This window comes from Dama dama, chromosome 9, assembly GCF_033118175.1.
Source record: "Dama dama isolate Ldn47 chromosome 9, ASM3311817v1, whole genome shotgun sequence".
NCBI lineage: Eukaryota > Metazoa > Chordata > Mammalia > Artiodactyla > Cervidae > Dama > Dama dama.
Window position 1 is genome coordinate 26,488,063 of NC_083689.1, and position 16,295 is coordinate 26,504,357.

General features: G+C 39.1%; 1 protein-coding gene and 1 non-coding gene across 10 annotated transcripts in view; both read right to left on the reverse strand.

Moving 5' to 3' along the window:
* CDC42SE2 (CDC42 small effector 2) overlaps positions 1-16,295 on the reverse strand; it is a 118,005-nt gene that overhangs the window by 42,324 nt on the left and 59,386 nt on the right. For all 9 annotated transcript variants that reach the window (XM_061150842.1, XM_061150843.1, XM_061150839.1 and 6 more), the window contains one exon: positions 4,895-5,236. In XM_061150842.1, coding sequence (XP_061006825.1) covers positions 4,895-4,948 — 54 coding nt within the window. In that variant the 5' untranslated portion in view covers positions 4,949-5,236. The remainder of the gene's footprint in view (positions 1-4,894; positions 5,237-16,295) is intronic.
* On the reverse strand, positions 7,641-7,800 carry LOC133063044 (U1 spliceosomal RNA). The gene has a single exon (XR_009694351.1). It is a non-coding gene; the product is annotated as a U1 spliceosomal RNA (small nuclear RNA).

Below are 16,295 nucleotides of genomic sequence, written 5' to 3' on the forward strand. Positions count from 1 at the left end.
TTCTCAGGTCCTTTAGAAAACTGAGATCACAGTGCAAACCGCTGCCTCCGAAACTGGAGAGACAGCAGAAACCTCCAGGACACGCAGAACCAGTGCAGGAAAACCTAAACTGTAACAGGAATTAGTGGACGATGAGTGTGGGCAGCTGGAGAGTTTAGGAGGGCCTGTCTTAGGAGGGCCCCCGTACTCCTGCGAGTTTGACCACCAGGAACTCTACCATGTTCTCAAAGTGAATACCAGAGAAAAATCTCCTTCTCCTTCAGTAAAGAGGAGGGAAAGGTAGAATTTTAAAATAAGCGACAACACTACACGCTGGTTCAGTGCGTTTCGTTCTGACGTTATCTAAACAGAGACGGGCCTATTTTCCCTGCCTCCTCTAAAAGGGCAGTTTGTCTACCCGGAGAGTACTGTGGTGGGAGATATGCCACTGAAACAGAACAAATTCAACACCTCCTTTTCACAGGTTACCTCTTTTAGACAAGATGATTTTCCTCTTTGACTACATTTTTCATGTTGGCTAGCTACGGTTAAAGAATGTGTCACAGCTAGCTATCCAGGCACTTGACTGAGAGTCTCTGAAGTTGGGGCTGGAAACGGAATGTGTGGCCTCCTCCTGGGGGAGAGAGAGGGAGTATGCAGAGAATGTGAGTGCTGGGCGGGGCCTCGGACAGAATCTGTGGTAGGCGGCCTGTGAAGTTGGTCCCAGTGACCCCTGTCTCCTGGAATCCGTGCCTTTGTATACTCCCCTCCCTTGAGTGTGAACTAGATTTCATGGGCCCGAATACAGCAAAAAGGGGTGGCAAGTCACAAAGATTCGGACGTCCATCTTGCCTGCCCCCTTCCTCACATTACGAAAGCCAGTCACCGTGCTGTAAGCGGTTCTGTGGAGAGACCAGTGTGGCGACAAACAGCGAGGCCTCCAGCCAACACGGAACGGAGGCCCTTATTCTGACCGAGACTCTTGTTAGGGTCCAGAGAGGAATGAAACCCTGCCAATAACTGCTTCACTAACCCAAAAAGCAGGTCCGCTCTGCACTGAACCCTGAGATAACCATGGCCTCAGCTGACACCTTAACTGGCACCTCAAAGATATGACTTGGTTGCACACTGCCTGGATTCCTGACCCACAGAATCTGTGAGATAATAAAAGTCTGTTTTAAACCACCATGGTTTAGGTTAAGTTGCATCATCTTAGTTATGGACAAGGAACTAGCAACCCACTCCAGTATTCTTGCCTGGGAAATCCCATGGACAGAGGAACCTGGCGGGCTGCAGTTCACGGGGTAGCGAAGAGTCAGATAACACCAACTAAGTCAATCTGTGAGATAGTAAAAGTCTGTTTTAAGCCACTATGGTTTAGGCTAACTTGCATCATCTTAGGTAACTAGTACTTCACCCAATCCAATCTCTACATTCTCAGTGAACTAAAGATCAGGAGAGGTTTGATACTTTGCCTGAACTCTCTCTGACTCAGACCACACCAAAAAACCACACCCAGACAACTGCCACACACAGGCCCCGGGCAGGGTTCTCACAGCAGTTTACAATTGTTGTTGCTATTCAGTCACTTCGGTTGTGTCCGACTCTTTACAACCACACGGACTGCGGTCCGCCAAGCTCTTCTGTCCATGGGAACTCTTCCAGGCAAGAATACTAGAGTGAGTCGCCGTCTTTCTTCAGGGATCTTCCTGGACCCGGCATCAAACCCACGTCTCTTGCATGGGCAGGCAGGTTCTTTACCACTGAGCCACCAGGGAAGCCCAATTTATAATGGCCCTCTGCAATCTGGCACTATGGGAATTTGCCCGTTCTTCTTAACAAAGCCTCCCCTCAAAAGAAATCTATTTTGCCAGCTCCTCATTGACTGGGGTTTTATCAGAAACTAACCAACTTTGGGGAAGGGAAACATTCAACTGCAGCCTCCTCTAGCCTTTCTGTCTCAACTAAGGAGTTAAAAAACAAAAACTGCAACGAAACCGAGAAGCACTTGTGTAGGTCCCAGCCCAGCGGGCGCAGGCTCACGAAAAGGCTGAAAGCTAACCACGGCAGGGTATCATGCTTCCCCGTCTCCAACATCTCACCAAGGTATCAACAGTGCTCCTGTGTGAAAATACAGGGAAACACAATGGAAAGACCTGGACCTCTCAGACCTTACCTAAGGAGAAGTCCTAGGGAAACCAAACAAGAGGCCACAAAAAGGACACTGCAGAAAATGTTATCCTGGGACACCTACAGCAAAGAGTGAGCAAAGCCTAATCCCCACACAGGTAAACACAAAAACTAATACTACAGGCCTATTTCCCTCAGTTTCTCTGACTCAGCATATTATCACAAATGACTTTCAACAAAAATTACAAGGCATACTGAAAACAGTATGGTGATAGGATTCAAGCATTCTAAAATCTTTCAAAATTGTTGAAAATGCAATCATTGGTAATGTAAGTCATAAATGATAAATTATACACAATAACAAATGCACAGGTAAATGGTTACTGAAATAAATATTCATTTTACTCTTAAGTAAATTTCAACCTTTCTCATTAAAAGTCAGGAGAAGCAAGAATGTTCAACCATCACTGACACTATTCAACATTATATTGGAGGTCTTAACCAATGCAGAAAGATTTCAATAGGGAAAAAAGTTTACATATGAGAATTAAGACAAACAAAATCACTATATGGAGAAATTTAAGAAATATAAAGTGTTCAGTATGGTATCTGGATACAAAATTGGTGTATTAAAAATTATTAATTGCTTACAAAATGGTAAAAAAAAAATTCACTAGGAAATGTAATAGCAAAACAATTTCCTTCAGAATAGCAACGAAAATTCATTTTAAAAAAATAGAAAAAACTGAGCAAGAAATATGCAGAACTTACATGATGAAAATTTTAACTTAATACAAGGACATGGAAAGATCTGTACAAATGAAGATGCATGCCATGCTTCTCAATGGAATTGCTCAAAATTTGAAAGATGTCAATTCTCATCCAATTACATCTAAATACAATGCAATTCTAAGGTAAACACCTAAATGATTTACAAGATGCATGATATATCTCATTCAAAGAAAAAAATACAAAAGATAACACAGTAATAAAAACCCATGTAGTAACAATCCAGCTTAAAAATAGGACTTATCAAAATAGTTTAAAAAGAAGAGTTACATACTAAGTAACGGTAGCAGGTACAATGGCACAGGTGTAACCAAAAAAACAGAACAGATTTTAAGAGTAGTCTCTTTACATATGTGAAAATGTAGTTTATAATAAAGGTGACATTTCATATCATTAATAAAAAGACTGGCTATTTAATAAACTGCTTTTAGATAGCTGACTTTACATGAAAGAATAGTCAGACCCCTACCTCATGCCACACAAGGCAACTCTCCATACTTCCTGGATCAAAGAACTGAATGTAAAAAACAGTATTACAAAAGTAGCAAAAGGGAAGACGGTGGAGAAGTTAGCAGTAGGAATCCGTATCCCCACCACCACTGGACAGGCATTATCTGTCTGCTGTATCTATTCTGGAACTCTGGAGTCTCTTTAAGGCTTGCAACTTCCAGGGGAAAACGTGAAAAGTAAATTGCCGCTAGTTTTAGTCAGAGTCAGCTCTCAGCAGAGGAGCAGAGCAGGGCTCCCCTCCTCCCATAGCTGTGGTCTTTGCACATCGTGCACACAACCTCTCGGGAGCTAGGGTGGGCAAAAAGGAGCCTGTCCTCCAAACATCTCCGCTTCTGAGCACAGAGGAGCAGCCCAGCAGACAGGCCGCCACTGCTGGTGCGCAACTCTCCAGCTGTTGCAAGCCCCTCATCCTCTGGTTGAAGTGACTTCCAGAGGATTTAAAAAGCCAGTGCCCTTTCTTCTCCTCCCTGCCCTCACTTTTTCACATTTTCCCTTTTTCAGGGCCAGACATGAAAGACCAGGACATTCAAAAACAACTATATATAAGGAAAATTAAAAAGTAACTGTGTATGTATGACCAGGGAAAGGCTCAGAAAAGATCTGAGGAGACCTTAAGATTACACCTCATTCTTCCTTTCATATTGTTACAAATGTTAAGCCAAACAGAATACAATAGAAATTCATTTATTCAGCCAGCAAACCAGCTAGCATGTATAACCACATTCTCCAAGGTATTAGATGTGATCTTGAAGATACAAAGTAAACATGGTCAGGGCCCCTAAAGAAGAGACTACAGTAGTTACTACACAAGGAGTTCCATCCTACCATAGAAAAATGAACTAAAAGAGCTGGTGGAAATACTGATGAGGTATTTTCCCCTAAGTCAGGAGAAAGCTGGGGAAGATTTCACAGAGTTGACATTCGATACAGGCATCTTAAAAGATGAAAAGAAAACTGGAGGGAGAGGGCAGAATTTTGGTAGAGGTAACAAAATGTGCACAGGTTAGAAGGCACAAAAGTGAGGCAGGTACCAAGAAATGGTCAGCCAAGACTACTTACTATCCACTCAGAGCAAAAAAAAACTGAACCTGTGTCTACAGAGAAATAAGGATAATGGCATCTTCCCCAGAGAACTGCTGTGAGGAAAGTGAGATGGGAAATCCCGGCTCACCATCTTCCACCCACCGATTCCAAAGCCGACTTGGCTGTTCTACCTCAGGGTGCCTCCCTCTCCTGTCACCGGCCCACCGGAGGTTGGTCTACAACCCTCTCAATCACATGCAGTAGTCTAGCACAGTTCTTCTTATAGCATTTACTCAAAAACAAACTTACTTTTTTTCTTTCTTTAGCCAGATGTTTAGAATTTCACTGACAGGCCTTGGAACTGCCCTGCAATCACTACTGGATCCTGGTTCTTAACCTGAGAATCAACAGTATGCATAACAAGTACCCCACCCAATTTGTAAGCGTATCACTTCATACTTACAGGTTGAGGCTGTTCTGCGATACAGCAGTTGAAACACAACCAGAATTCACTCATGCTGATAGTCCGAGTTATAAATGAGCACCAATGAAGTTTCCAAATCTCAACTCGGGAAGCTTCACAAAGCACGCTTCTCAATGTGATCAACGTCCAATGATGCCAAAATAATAACTTTATTACTTCTCTGTGCTTGTTCCTGGAAGTCAAGTATCTTTTACAATCAATCTAGTAAAGAAAAGGTCAGATTATCTCCTTTCTTTGTTTCTGGTTCTACAGAGACTTGTTTCTGAACCACCGGGAAAGGTATAAAAATTGTTGTCTTGACTCAGGGCCTCAACAGGTGGTCTAGAAAAAGAAAAAAGAAGGAAAGAAAACAAGTTACTTTACTTATCCTTAGAAGCTTTTATTTCTTAAATCTCTGATAAAATAAAGAATATTTCAAAAAATGTAAACACAAAAAATATCAAGACTTTAATAAACTGGTAAGTCACTCAACAAAAAAATATTTAAGTATTTTTTCAGTGTCAGGTATTAGTAACATAAGAACTGAAAGGAAACAGTAATCCTTGCCTTCATAGAGCATTGTGTTTTGTGACTGTAAAATCTTTTCCCAAAGCCATGACTCTAAATCAGGAAGACATAAATGACTGTCATTTTTATATCTATATAGAAGATCTTCAATGGAGATTAACGCATCCATGTTCAATGGCACAAACGTAGGCCATAACAAGGCATGAATTTGGGACCCTCATTCTACACAGTCCAAAGGACGTGCCTTCTAACATATTACAGGACAATGACACATTAAGCTTTAAGCATATGTTCAGAGAAGATAAGAAGGAAGAAAATGTACACTATCACCACAGTTAAAATTCAGAAAATGGAATGCATTTTCAAGGAGAGATGAACTTTCCTCACCTCACCCAAACTCTGAAACAAAGAAGTAGCAGTCTTGCAATTGGCTCTGTCCAATGAAGTGAGTAAATACTATGAAGGTTCATAAGCTCAAAAGAAAAGTATGTTTCATTTATTTCTGCAGCAAGAGTATTAGAGCAAAGGGTTATATTTACAACATCACGAACATTATTTCAGCTACTATTTACTTGACAAGCTTATTTCCACCCTGAATCAAAGATCTTGGCCATTAAAAAATTACTGTGAAATCTCTTTTAACCAATTCTATGAAAACAAACATGCCTTTGTTTGACACTGAAATTCCTTATGCTCACCATTGCTATTGTTGCACATACAAACACTGAGTTACTCTGATATTTCAACTCTACTGGATTTGAAATCTGAGGTTTTCAAATCTAATATATGATTTATTCTATCATTATATTTTCTCATCTACATACAATGCCAGGCAACACCCTTATTACTTATAATTTATCTTTGCCAGAAACCACTGTCAAATATTAATTTTACAATGGAAGGTGTTTTATTTTCTTCACTTTTTAACTAAGTAAATGTTCCTTCTGTTTAACACTTAAAATTAATCAATGGCTTCCCTATTTAGAAATCCACATTTCCACAAATTCAAATTTCCTTCCCAGAGTAAAGCTATTCCTATTTTAAAAATTTTAAAATACACATTTTCCCACTACACATACTACTTTGAAAGTGATATTCGCAATATTTCCTTTCTTAATGTTTAGCTGAAGAATGACTGTTTAAAGTACAATAATTTGTATTTCTGGAGATAAGACAGAAAAGATACTTAAGTATATCACCTAGAAAACAGATAGGATGAAATACATTTTCAAACCAAGGGGATGTTTGCAGCTCCACAGGTTTTTATTTGTTAAGTAAACATTTAAGTCTAAAAATGTTTCAAACATGCCTTGGAATATCATACCAATATATTTTCCATCTTCTTGCTTTTCTAAACAAAATTTCTTTTTAGAATATTTTACAAATGTGTATATACTTAGAACAGATTTATACATAACACCTTTAGAGAAGTACTGAATTTGTCACAAAAATTCCCACAGATACTAATAATAAATACACTCATAGTTACTTTCACTTCCGGAACTCAGTGTTGCTTAAATCACGTCCACATTGAAAACCTTACTTTTAATATCTTAAGATAACAAAAGAAGTGTCACTTTGCAGCATCAACAACTAAACTTGGCTTTCAACACAACTCAGCAGATTCCACACATAAATCATGGGTCAAACTGGACTACAGCACCAGGGCATTTCACAAACCATCGTTTCATTAGACAGAAGATTTTAGAAAAGCTTACATGAACTGTCAGGCTACTTAGTGATTTGCAGAGCTTCCCTGCATTAAAAGCTCAGTCTCTTGGCTTTCAGACTGGCGTTGAGTAAAAAAGTATAGAAGTAGTAGCAGTATTCTCTGGTGAAAAATATAACCTCCTCAGCCTTTCCCCTCCTCCTCCCTTTCCACACCTAAATCAAATGCCACAGATGTAGGATTCATACTTGTGTGAACAGTTTCACTGCTGACAATTTAAAGAATTTATGTCCCAACATCCTACACACAATTCAATAAAACAAAACTTTTTAGGTCAACTTCCAAAGAAACAGTAAGGCCATGACTCAAAAACAAAACAAGGCAAGGAGGCATACCTCTAACCAAATAATTTCTTTTCCTTTTTTTGAGAAATACTTTAACTCAGTTGAGGTACAGAGCATGCTTAGTTTGTGTGAAATAGAATTGGATACAATTTAGAATTTAGACTTTGAAATAAATGAACGGAGGCAAATTTTTTTTTTTTTTTTTTGAAAGCGCGAACGCAGTCCCCCACTACCACAAATTATGCAGTTGAGTTTCCCACATTTGGGGAAATCGCAGGGGTCAGCACATCCAGAGTGCAATGGATAAGCCTCGCCCTGGGAAAACCACCTTCGTGATCATGGTATCTCCCCTGCCTGGTAAGTATGCAATTGTTAATACTATCTTAATTTTTCACAATGTTAGCCTGAGGAACTGACAAGCTCTGTTAGTTATAAACATGGAATGCTACACTGCCAATGTCACAGGTCTGAAATGAGGGCTAAATCAGGATGTACATAAGGGTACTGCGTATATTACAAAGAGTTATACTGATATAAGATGCTTTTGTTATCAAAATTAAAATAGTGAACAGTACAATGAAGTAACAAAAATAATTTGTAACAGCTGTGAATTTTTAGGAAACAACCTGAAGGTCTACATTCCCCACCAAAAAAAAAAGAATAAAAAAAAATTTTTTAAGGGAAAAAATATGTGCAAACAATGCCACCCACAAGGCCTTAATTTCCAAAATATACTAACAGCTCATACAACTCAAAAACAACAAAAACAACTTAATCAAAAAACGGGCAGAAGACTAGAGAGACATTCTCCAAAGAAGAAATACAGGTACATGAAATAAGTCCATGAAAAGATGCTCAACACTGCTATTATTAAAGAAATGCAAACCAAAACTACAATCAAGTACCACCTCACACCAGTCAGAATGGCCATCATTAAGAAGTCTACAAATAACGGAGAGGGTATGGAGAAAAGGCAACCCTCCCACACTGTAGGAAGGATGTAAATTAGTACAGCCACTATGGAAAACAGTATGGAAGCGCCTCAGAAAACTATTTTAAAATAGAATTACCATATAATCTAGCAATCCCACTCCTGCACATATACCTGAAAAAACTGTAATTCAAAAGGACACATGCACTCCCACGTTTCTAGCAGCACTATCTCCAATAGCCAAGACATGAAAACAACCTAAATTTCCTTCGAGAGGTGAATGGGTAAAGATGATGTGGCACATATATACAATGGAATACCACAGACATAAAAAAGAACAACAAATAATGCCATTTGCAGCAACACGGACACAATTAACTATCATACTAAGTGAAGTAAATCAAAAAGAGAAAGACAAATACCGTATGCTCTCACTTCTATGTGGAACCGAAAATACTGCACAAATGAACACATCTATGACGCAAGACTGAGACACAGAGAACAGGCTTGTGGCTGCCAAAGGGGTGGGGGGTGGGGAGGGCTGGACTGGGACTTTAGAGTTAGTAGGTGCAAACTGTTACATATAAAAAGGATAAACAACAAGGTCTTACTGTATAGCATAGGGAACTAAACATCCTAAATAAACCACAATGGAGAATAATATAAAAAAGAATACATAAGTGTGTATAACTGAGTCACTTAGCTATATAGCAGAAATTAACACAATATTGTAAATCAACTACACACAATAAAAAAACTGAAAAAAATGAACTGCACTCCATTCATATGAAAGAATACTACAATAAACGGCAGCTTCATCCCACACACTGGTCAATTCTCACTGCCATGTTATTGACAACAAAACAATGCACATGGAAATACCTCATTTATATGAATTTCAAAAACAAGTTCAAAAAAAAAAAACTTCAACTAAATTATTTTGTGTAGAGATGCATAAGGAAGTGTAAAGGTAAAGCAAGAAAATTATAATACAAGTCAGGAAAAGTGGTTATCTCTATGGCTGAGGGCAGGAATTAAGACTACGAAGAGACGCACAAGGGCTCTTGAAATGCTGATAATATTCTACCTCTTGATCTAGGTGGTAGTTACTCAAGTACTTGCTTTATAATTTTGTATTAAATGTACATTTATGGTCTATGCAATTTTCTACATATCATATCTTTAAATAACAATTTAAATATATAAGTAAAAGAAGCAAGTACTAACAATTTCAAGTTGTTGGAGTCATGGAAATGCAAAAAAAAAAAAACCCCAAAATCAAGTAAAAATGAACATCCTTACCAGAGACTCTGAAGGACCTGGTAAATTTGGGATGTTCGGGTGCGGAGAGGGGTACTAAGATCTGAAATTCTACCAGATGCCAAAGAGGTTTCCAACAGACATGCAGAACCTACTAATCAATGACCAAGTCTGAGTTCTCAGTAAAGCTAAATCATAGCTGCACCAGCACTAAATCTGTCTCAGTCTAGTTAAAATCATTCTTCTGATAGTGACTTGTGGTTCAAAGTTCTTCGGGGGCGGGAGGGGGGGAACATTCTGAAAAGAGTTTTCAAACTATGTATTTATCAAGACCTTCTTTTCTGTGGCTAAAGTTCAAAATCAAGCCGCAGTTCCCTGAATTCAGTTGTAAAAGGCACACTTGGGGGCACATGCAACTACTGAAGAGAGGTTAGTTTTTCTTCTCAGAATGACTGGAATTACAGGTTAGTCTTTTCCGCTGTTTCGTGTAAATGTAATCACATAGTACTTAAGAAAAATATTCTGGCTTTTTTCATTCAGCACGTTTCTGAGATATTCCATTATGCCTCTATTAGCTAATTCATATAGACTTCCACTGTATAAGACACAGCACAATGTAACTGCTTCTATTTGTTATTTCCAGTTTTCGGCTATTAGAAATGCTGCTGTGAATTAGTATATACAAATATTCATGTGAACAGAAGTTTTCATTTCTCCTGGGTAAATATTTAGAAAGAGAACTACTGAGTCATATTTTAAGAACAGTTTGAACTTTAAACTGTTTTCCAGTTTTCCAATTCGGTTGTACCATCTTGCATTTGTACCAGCAAGGTATGAGAGTTCCAACTGTTCTACCTCCTACCAACACTTTGTGTCCTTAATCTTGTTCATTTCAGTCATTCTCTGTGTATGAAGTGCTATCTTGCTGTGATAGCAAGCCACTAATACATTTTCTTCTTTGGCTAGGTATAATCAGATCTTTTGTCCATTTTTTTAATTTATGTGTCTTTTTCAGCTGTGCTATTTCCATATTCTAGATCTAGTCCTTTGTCTGATAAGTCTTTTGTGAGTATTTTTTTCCTGGTCTTTGTCTTTCCATGTTTTAAAAAACAACATGTCTCAGAGAGTTTAAGTTTTTTAATAGTCGAGTTTATCTGTTTTATCTTTTATGATCTGTGTTCTAAGAAACGTGTGCATGTTCCCCCAGCTTTTCTTCAGTTATCTTTTCACCCACAACTTTGGTTTTTCACTTTTCAGCCTATAATCCTCTTTTAGTTATTAGTGGTAGTACAAAGTAAAGGTGAATGATTCCTTTTTTTTTGACAAGGATATCCAATTGCTCCAGATCATTTCCTGATGGATCCCTTTGCCTACTGACTTGATGTGGTACTTTTTACTGAAAATCAAGTAACTGTTAAGTTTGGGTCCATTTCTGGGCTGATTATTAATTACACTGACCTATTCCTATACCAGAATCAGACTGCCTTTCTGATACGTGTGAGTGCCAAGTCTCTTCAGTAGTGTCTGACTCTCTGCGACCCATGGACTGTAGCCTGTCAGGCTCCTACATTCATGGGATTCTCCAGGCAAGAATACTGGAGTCGGCTGCCATGCCCTCCTCCAGGGAATCTTCCCGACCCAAGGGGTTGACCCAAGGATCGAACCTGTGTCTTATGCCTCCTGCACTGGCAGGCAGATTCTTCACCCCTAGCGCCACCTGGGAAGCCCGTTATAGTTTTATACGGCGACTTGAAATCAGGTAGTGATCAATCTTCCACAGTATTCTTTTACAAGATTACTTTGGATTGTCTAGATACTTCACATTTCCATACACGCTTGAGGATCAGTTTGTCAATATCCAAAAAAAAAAAAAAAAAAAATATATCCTCTGAATCTGACTGGGACTGCATTTTTTTCTGACATTTGGAATTTCACATTTTAACAATATTGAGTATCTAATCCATTAACATGGGGCTTCCCTGCTGGCTCTGCAGTAAAGTATCCGCCTGCCAATGGAGGAGGCATGAGTTCCATCCCTAAGTTGGGAGGATCTTCATAGCAAAACCCACTCCAGCATTCTTGCCTGGAAAATCCCAGAGAGAAAGGAACCTGGCATCTGCAGTTCATGGGGTTGCAAAGGAGTCAGACACAAGTTAGCAACTAAACAACAACAGTCCACTAACATGGCACATCCAGCAGCCTGTAGTTCTCACTGTACACGTTTCCTGTGTATTTTTTGTTGCATCACTTTTGTTTTTTGAACTTTGTTTACAGCTTTCCTAAAAAAGCGTCTCTTTTTCTTTTTTGCCTGCACTGCGTAATTTATGGATCTTAGTTCCCTGACCAGGGACTGAATCTGGATGAAAGTGCAGAGTCCTAACCACTGGACAGCCAGGGAACTCTCCATATGAAAGCTTGAAAGTCACAAAAGTCGATTTTTATCACAGATTAGGGGGTTTATCTTACTTCTAACAAATTTTCATCATGAATTGGTTTATTTTACCTTTCCCTGGATAATAAACCTATCATCCCACATAGTTTCATTTAGGTTTACTTTTACAAATTATCTTGAACATTAGTATTTTATAGATACAGTTAGGTAGCATTTTCAGTCTACCCAGGCTTTTGCTTTCTGACATCTTCCTTTTCCCCTTAATTGAAACTCAAGTACTTAACCCAAACATATACATATGTATGGGAGGGTTTCCTACGTTGGCTCAAACCTGAGAGAGTTTGCAATGTAAACAGGTAACACATAAGAAAACTACTGTTCCCTTCTCTAATGCCCACACTTCTCACCCTGGCATGAGAATGAATACCACACCTACCTTTTCTAGCTTTAACAATAAATCCTCCTTTTCCTTTCCTGCTACTTTCCTTCTTCCAGTTTCTCTCTCTCCCTTTTCTATCTCTTCATCTACTGTCCTAAAACACTTCATTAGCGATATAGATTTAGAAATAACAATTCTGTGACAGAGCAGGTTTCCAATTATTAGTTCATGGATTGAAAGCTATCTTTTGTCCTGAGTCTAGGTAGATATTTATACCTACCTACTAATATTAACAAGGAAACCACATGAGATGTTCATTATCTGTAACACTGAATTCACTGTCTTTTCCCCCACATCTATGTTACCTTTCTTGGTGGGTGGCATCATCATACAAGGTTTACCAAGCAATATATACTCAAATTCTCTCCCACTACCAGCAGTTCAGGGAATTAAAAATCATAATGTAAAATACTTTCTTATATTTAAACAAATTTTTACTCTTATTCAGGGCTTCACAACTGGCGCAGTTGTTAAGAATCCACCTGTCAATGCAGGAAACATGGTTTCAATCCCTGGGTTAGGAAGATCCCCTGGAGAAGGAAATGGCAACCCAGTCCAGTATTCTTCTCTGGAAAATCCCATGGACAGAGGAGCCTGGTGGGCCACAGTCCACGGGGTTGCAAAGAGTCATACATGACTGAGCACATCCATATTACCTTACTCTTACTAAAAAATTAATACGAGCACAAAGATTTTTAAAGTATTGGTAAGCAATAAAAAGCTGTTTAAAATGGCAAATATAATATATAGTGACTAACACTTTATGGGCTTCCCTGGCGGCTCAGACGGTAAAGAATCTGCTTGCGACGCGGGAGACCTGGGTCAATCCCTGGATTGGGAGGACACCCTGGAGAAGGGAGTGGCTACTCACTCCAGTATTCCTGCCTGGAGAATTCCATGGACAGAGAAGCCTAGTGGACTGCAGCTATGGGGTCGCAAAAAGTAGGACCCATCTGAGCAACCAGTACTTTCACCTTCAGTCAGGGCATTAGGAAGTGTTCTAACGTGATTCTCTGGGCTTCCCAGGTGGTGCTCACGGTAAAGACCCTGCCTGCTAATGCAGGAGACATGAGAGACAGGAGCTCGATTAAGGAGGAAACGGCCACTCACTCCAGTATTCTCGCCTGGAGAATCCCGTGGACAGAGCAGCCTAAAAGGGCTACACTCCATGGGGTCACAAAGAGTTGGATACGACTAAAGCCACCTAGCACATACCTCTCTGTTGGTAGTCATCTTTAAGTTATCAAGGTGTTTCTTCTCGTATTTATGAATAAGATGACAACTGCTATTTCCCGTTATTGACTTTTAGATAATTTAACCTGATTTTCTGTTAAAATAGATGAGAGTATGTCTTTTTTAAATCACTGCCTACCTTCAAGCTCCCTTTCACTTATCAACACTGATAATTTATAGTTTTTGATTGAATCAATAATCAGTGTTTGTTACTACAACTGCCACTGCTGAAACAAGTCATCTATTAGAATTAGCTATTTTTTCTTGAATAATCATTAGTTTTTCTGTGGTTAGTAAGTCCTGAGAATTTGTGTTTGCTTGGTTTTTCTATGTATATATACCAGAACTGTTGCTGTTTAGTCAATAAGTCATGTCCAACTCTTTTGTAACACCAGGGACTGCAGTCCACCAGATTCCTCTCTCTGTGGGATTTTCCAGGCAAGAAAACTGGAATGGTTGCCATTTCCTTAGATGGTAAAGAATCTGCTTGAAATGCAGAAGATCCAGGTTTGATCCTTGAGTGGGGAAGATGCCCTGGAGAAGGAATGGCTACCCACTCCGGTATCTTACCTGGAAAATTCCATGGACACAGGGGTCTGGTAGGCTATAGTTCAGGGGTCACAAAAGAGTCACGACTGAGCAACTAACACTTTTCACTTTCTCCCAGGGGAGCTTCCTGACCCAACGATTGACCCCACATCTCTGGCACTCGCAAGTGGATTCTTTACCACTGAGGCACCAGGGACAGCAAAACACTTTAATTAGCTCTGTACAAGACCTGTAATTTCCAAATACCTGAACATGTGAGTAGATGTACTGAGTCAAATTTTCTTTTGATTTCATCACAGATCTATCTATCTAGCCTCTTGCTTCAATCTTTACTAGATGCTCTCAAGGCATATTTCCTTTGGTTCCTTTCCTGGGCTGATGCCCTCTTTCTGACAATCAACTCTTCCTTTTTTCATCCTCCTCAGCTTATTTTGTAAAAGAATCACACATTCCAGTTCATTATCTCCTTAGTGAAGGACAGGCTGGCATGCTGCAGTCCATGGTGTGGCAAAGAATCTGACATGACTTGGCAAGTAAACAACAACACGTTCTAGTAGCTTCTTAAGAAAGGGTACGGGGAAGAAAAAATGTTTTAAATGCTTGCATTTGACTTCTAATTGACTGGTTAAATACAGAATACCAAGTTAAGGCTCTTTTCCTCAGGATTTTAAAGGCACTGTTTCACTATTAACTACTTTCAAGAGTTGCTGCTAAGAAGTCTGGGGACATAATTATGTTTCTTTTCTGGTGATATATTTCACCCTTCTCTGGGAAGTTGAAAGATTTTCTCTTTACTTTTGGAATTCTCACATTTTTCAGCGATGTAACTTGGTTTGGTCCTTTTTCATGCATTGTGCTAGGGACTGGATGAGTTCTTTCAAACTGAAGAAAAATATTAGATCCTATACGACATGGCTGTTGAGAGGATTACATGAAGTACTTACGCTTAGCACAGGTAAGTGTAAATAATATTGATGATTACCAATATTTATCCACATTTACCAATTTTTAGATGACCATTTTTTCTTGCCTCCCAATTTTTCCTTTCAACTTCCTTCTTCTGCTTAAGAGTTTTTTTTTTTTTCAGTAGTGCGTGCATGCTAAGTCACTCAAGTTGTGTCCAACTCTTGTGATTCTACTGTGGCCCACCAGGCTCCTCTGTCCATCAGCTTCTCCAGACGAGAATACTGGAGTGGGTTACATGCCCTTCTCCAGAGGATCTTCCGGACCCAGGGATCAAGCCCACATCTCCTGTCTCCTGTATTGGCAGGTTCCTTACCACTAACGCCATCTGGGAAGGACATCCTTTTAAATATTTACCCACAAGTGGTAAGGTTCTCAGTTGTTTCTCTAAAACTGTGAATTTTCATTTTAATTCTGAAATAATTCACAGAATTTTGAAATAATTTATAGAACTACTAAAACAGAACAGAAATATGCCATGTGCCCTTCACTCAGTTAACACTGTTAACACACACGTTATTGACACAAGGTCTGTATCTTGTCCCTAGCCTGTACGACAGTTTAGCTCAGTACAGAATTCTTGGCTGACAGCGTTCTCCCTTCAGCCCTTTACACATGTTATTCTGACCGCTACTGTTGCTGGTGAGAAGTCAACTGGCAATCTAATTTACCATCTTTTAAACATAAATTTACTTTTGCTCTGTGAATGCTCTTAAGATTGTCTCTGCATTTGACCCCAATTTCATTGACTCTCTAGTTTCAGATTCATTTCTACATATGTATGATTCTTTTCCGTTTCTACTGCTATTTAACTTTTGCTATTAATATCTTCCCCCAGCTCGTGACTTTCGTTTCAATAATCAGAATTCTCATTTCCTTCGGTGTCTGTCTGTCATTCAGACAGTTTAGACTTACAGTCTTTTTCTGATTATTCTGTTAAAACCCAGTGTTCCCTGGTTGAGGAACAACCCATGAAGCACAGTATTCACTTTCTAGTGCTTAGAAACCCATAAAGTGAAATATCAAATTCAAGTTTACATTTTTTTAATTTAATTTCTCAGCTTAAGACTCTCACATCACACGAATGGTCACA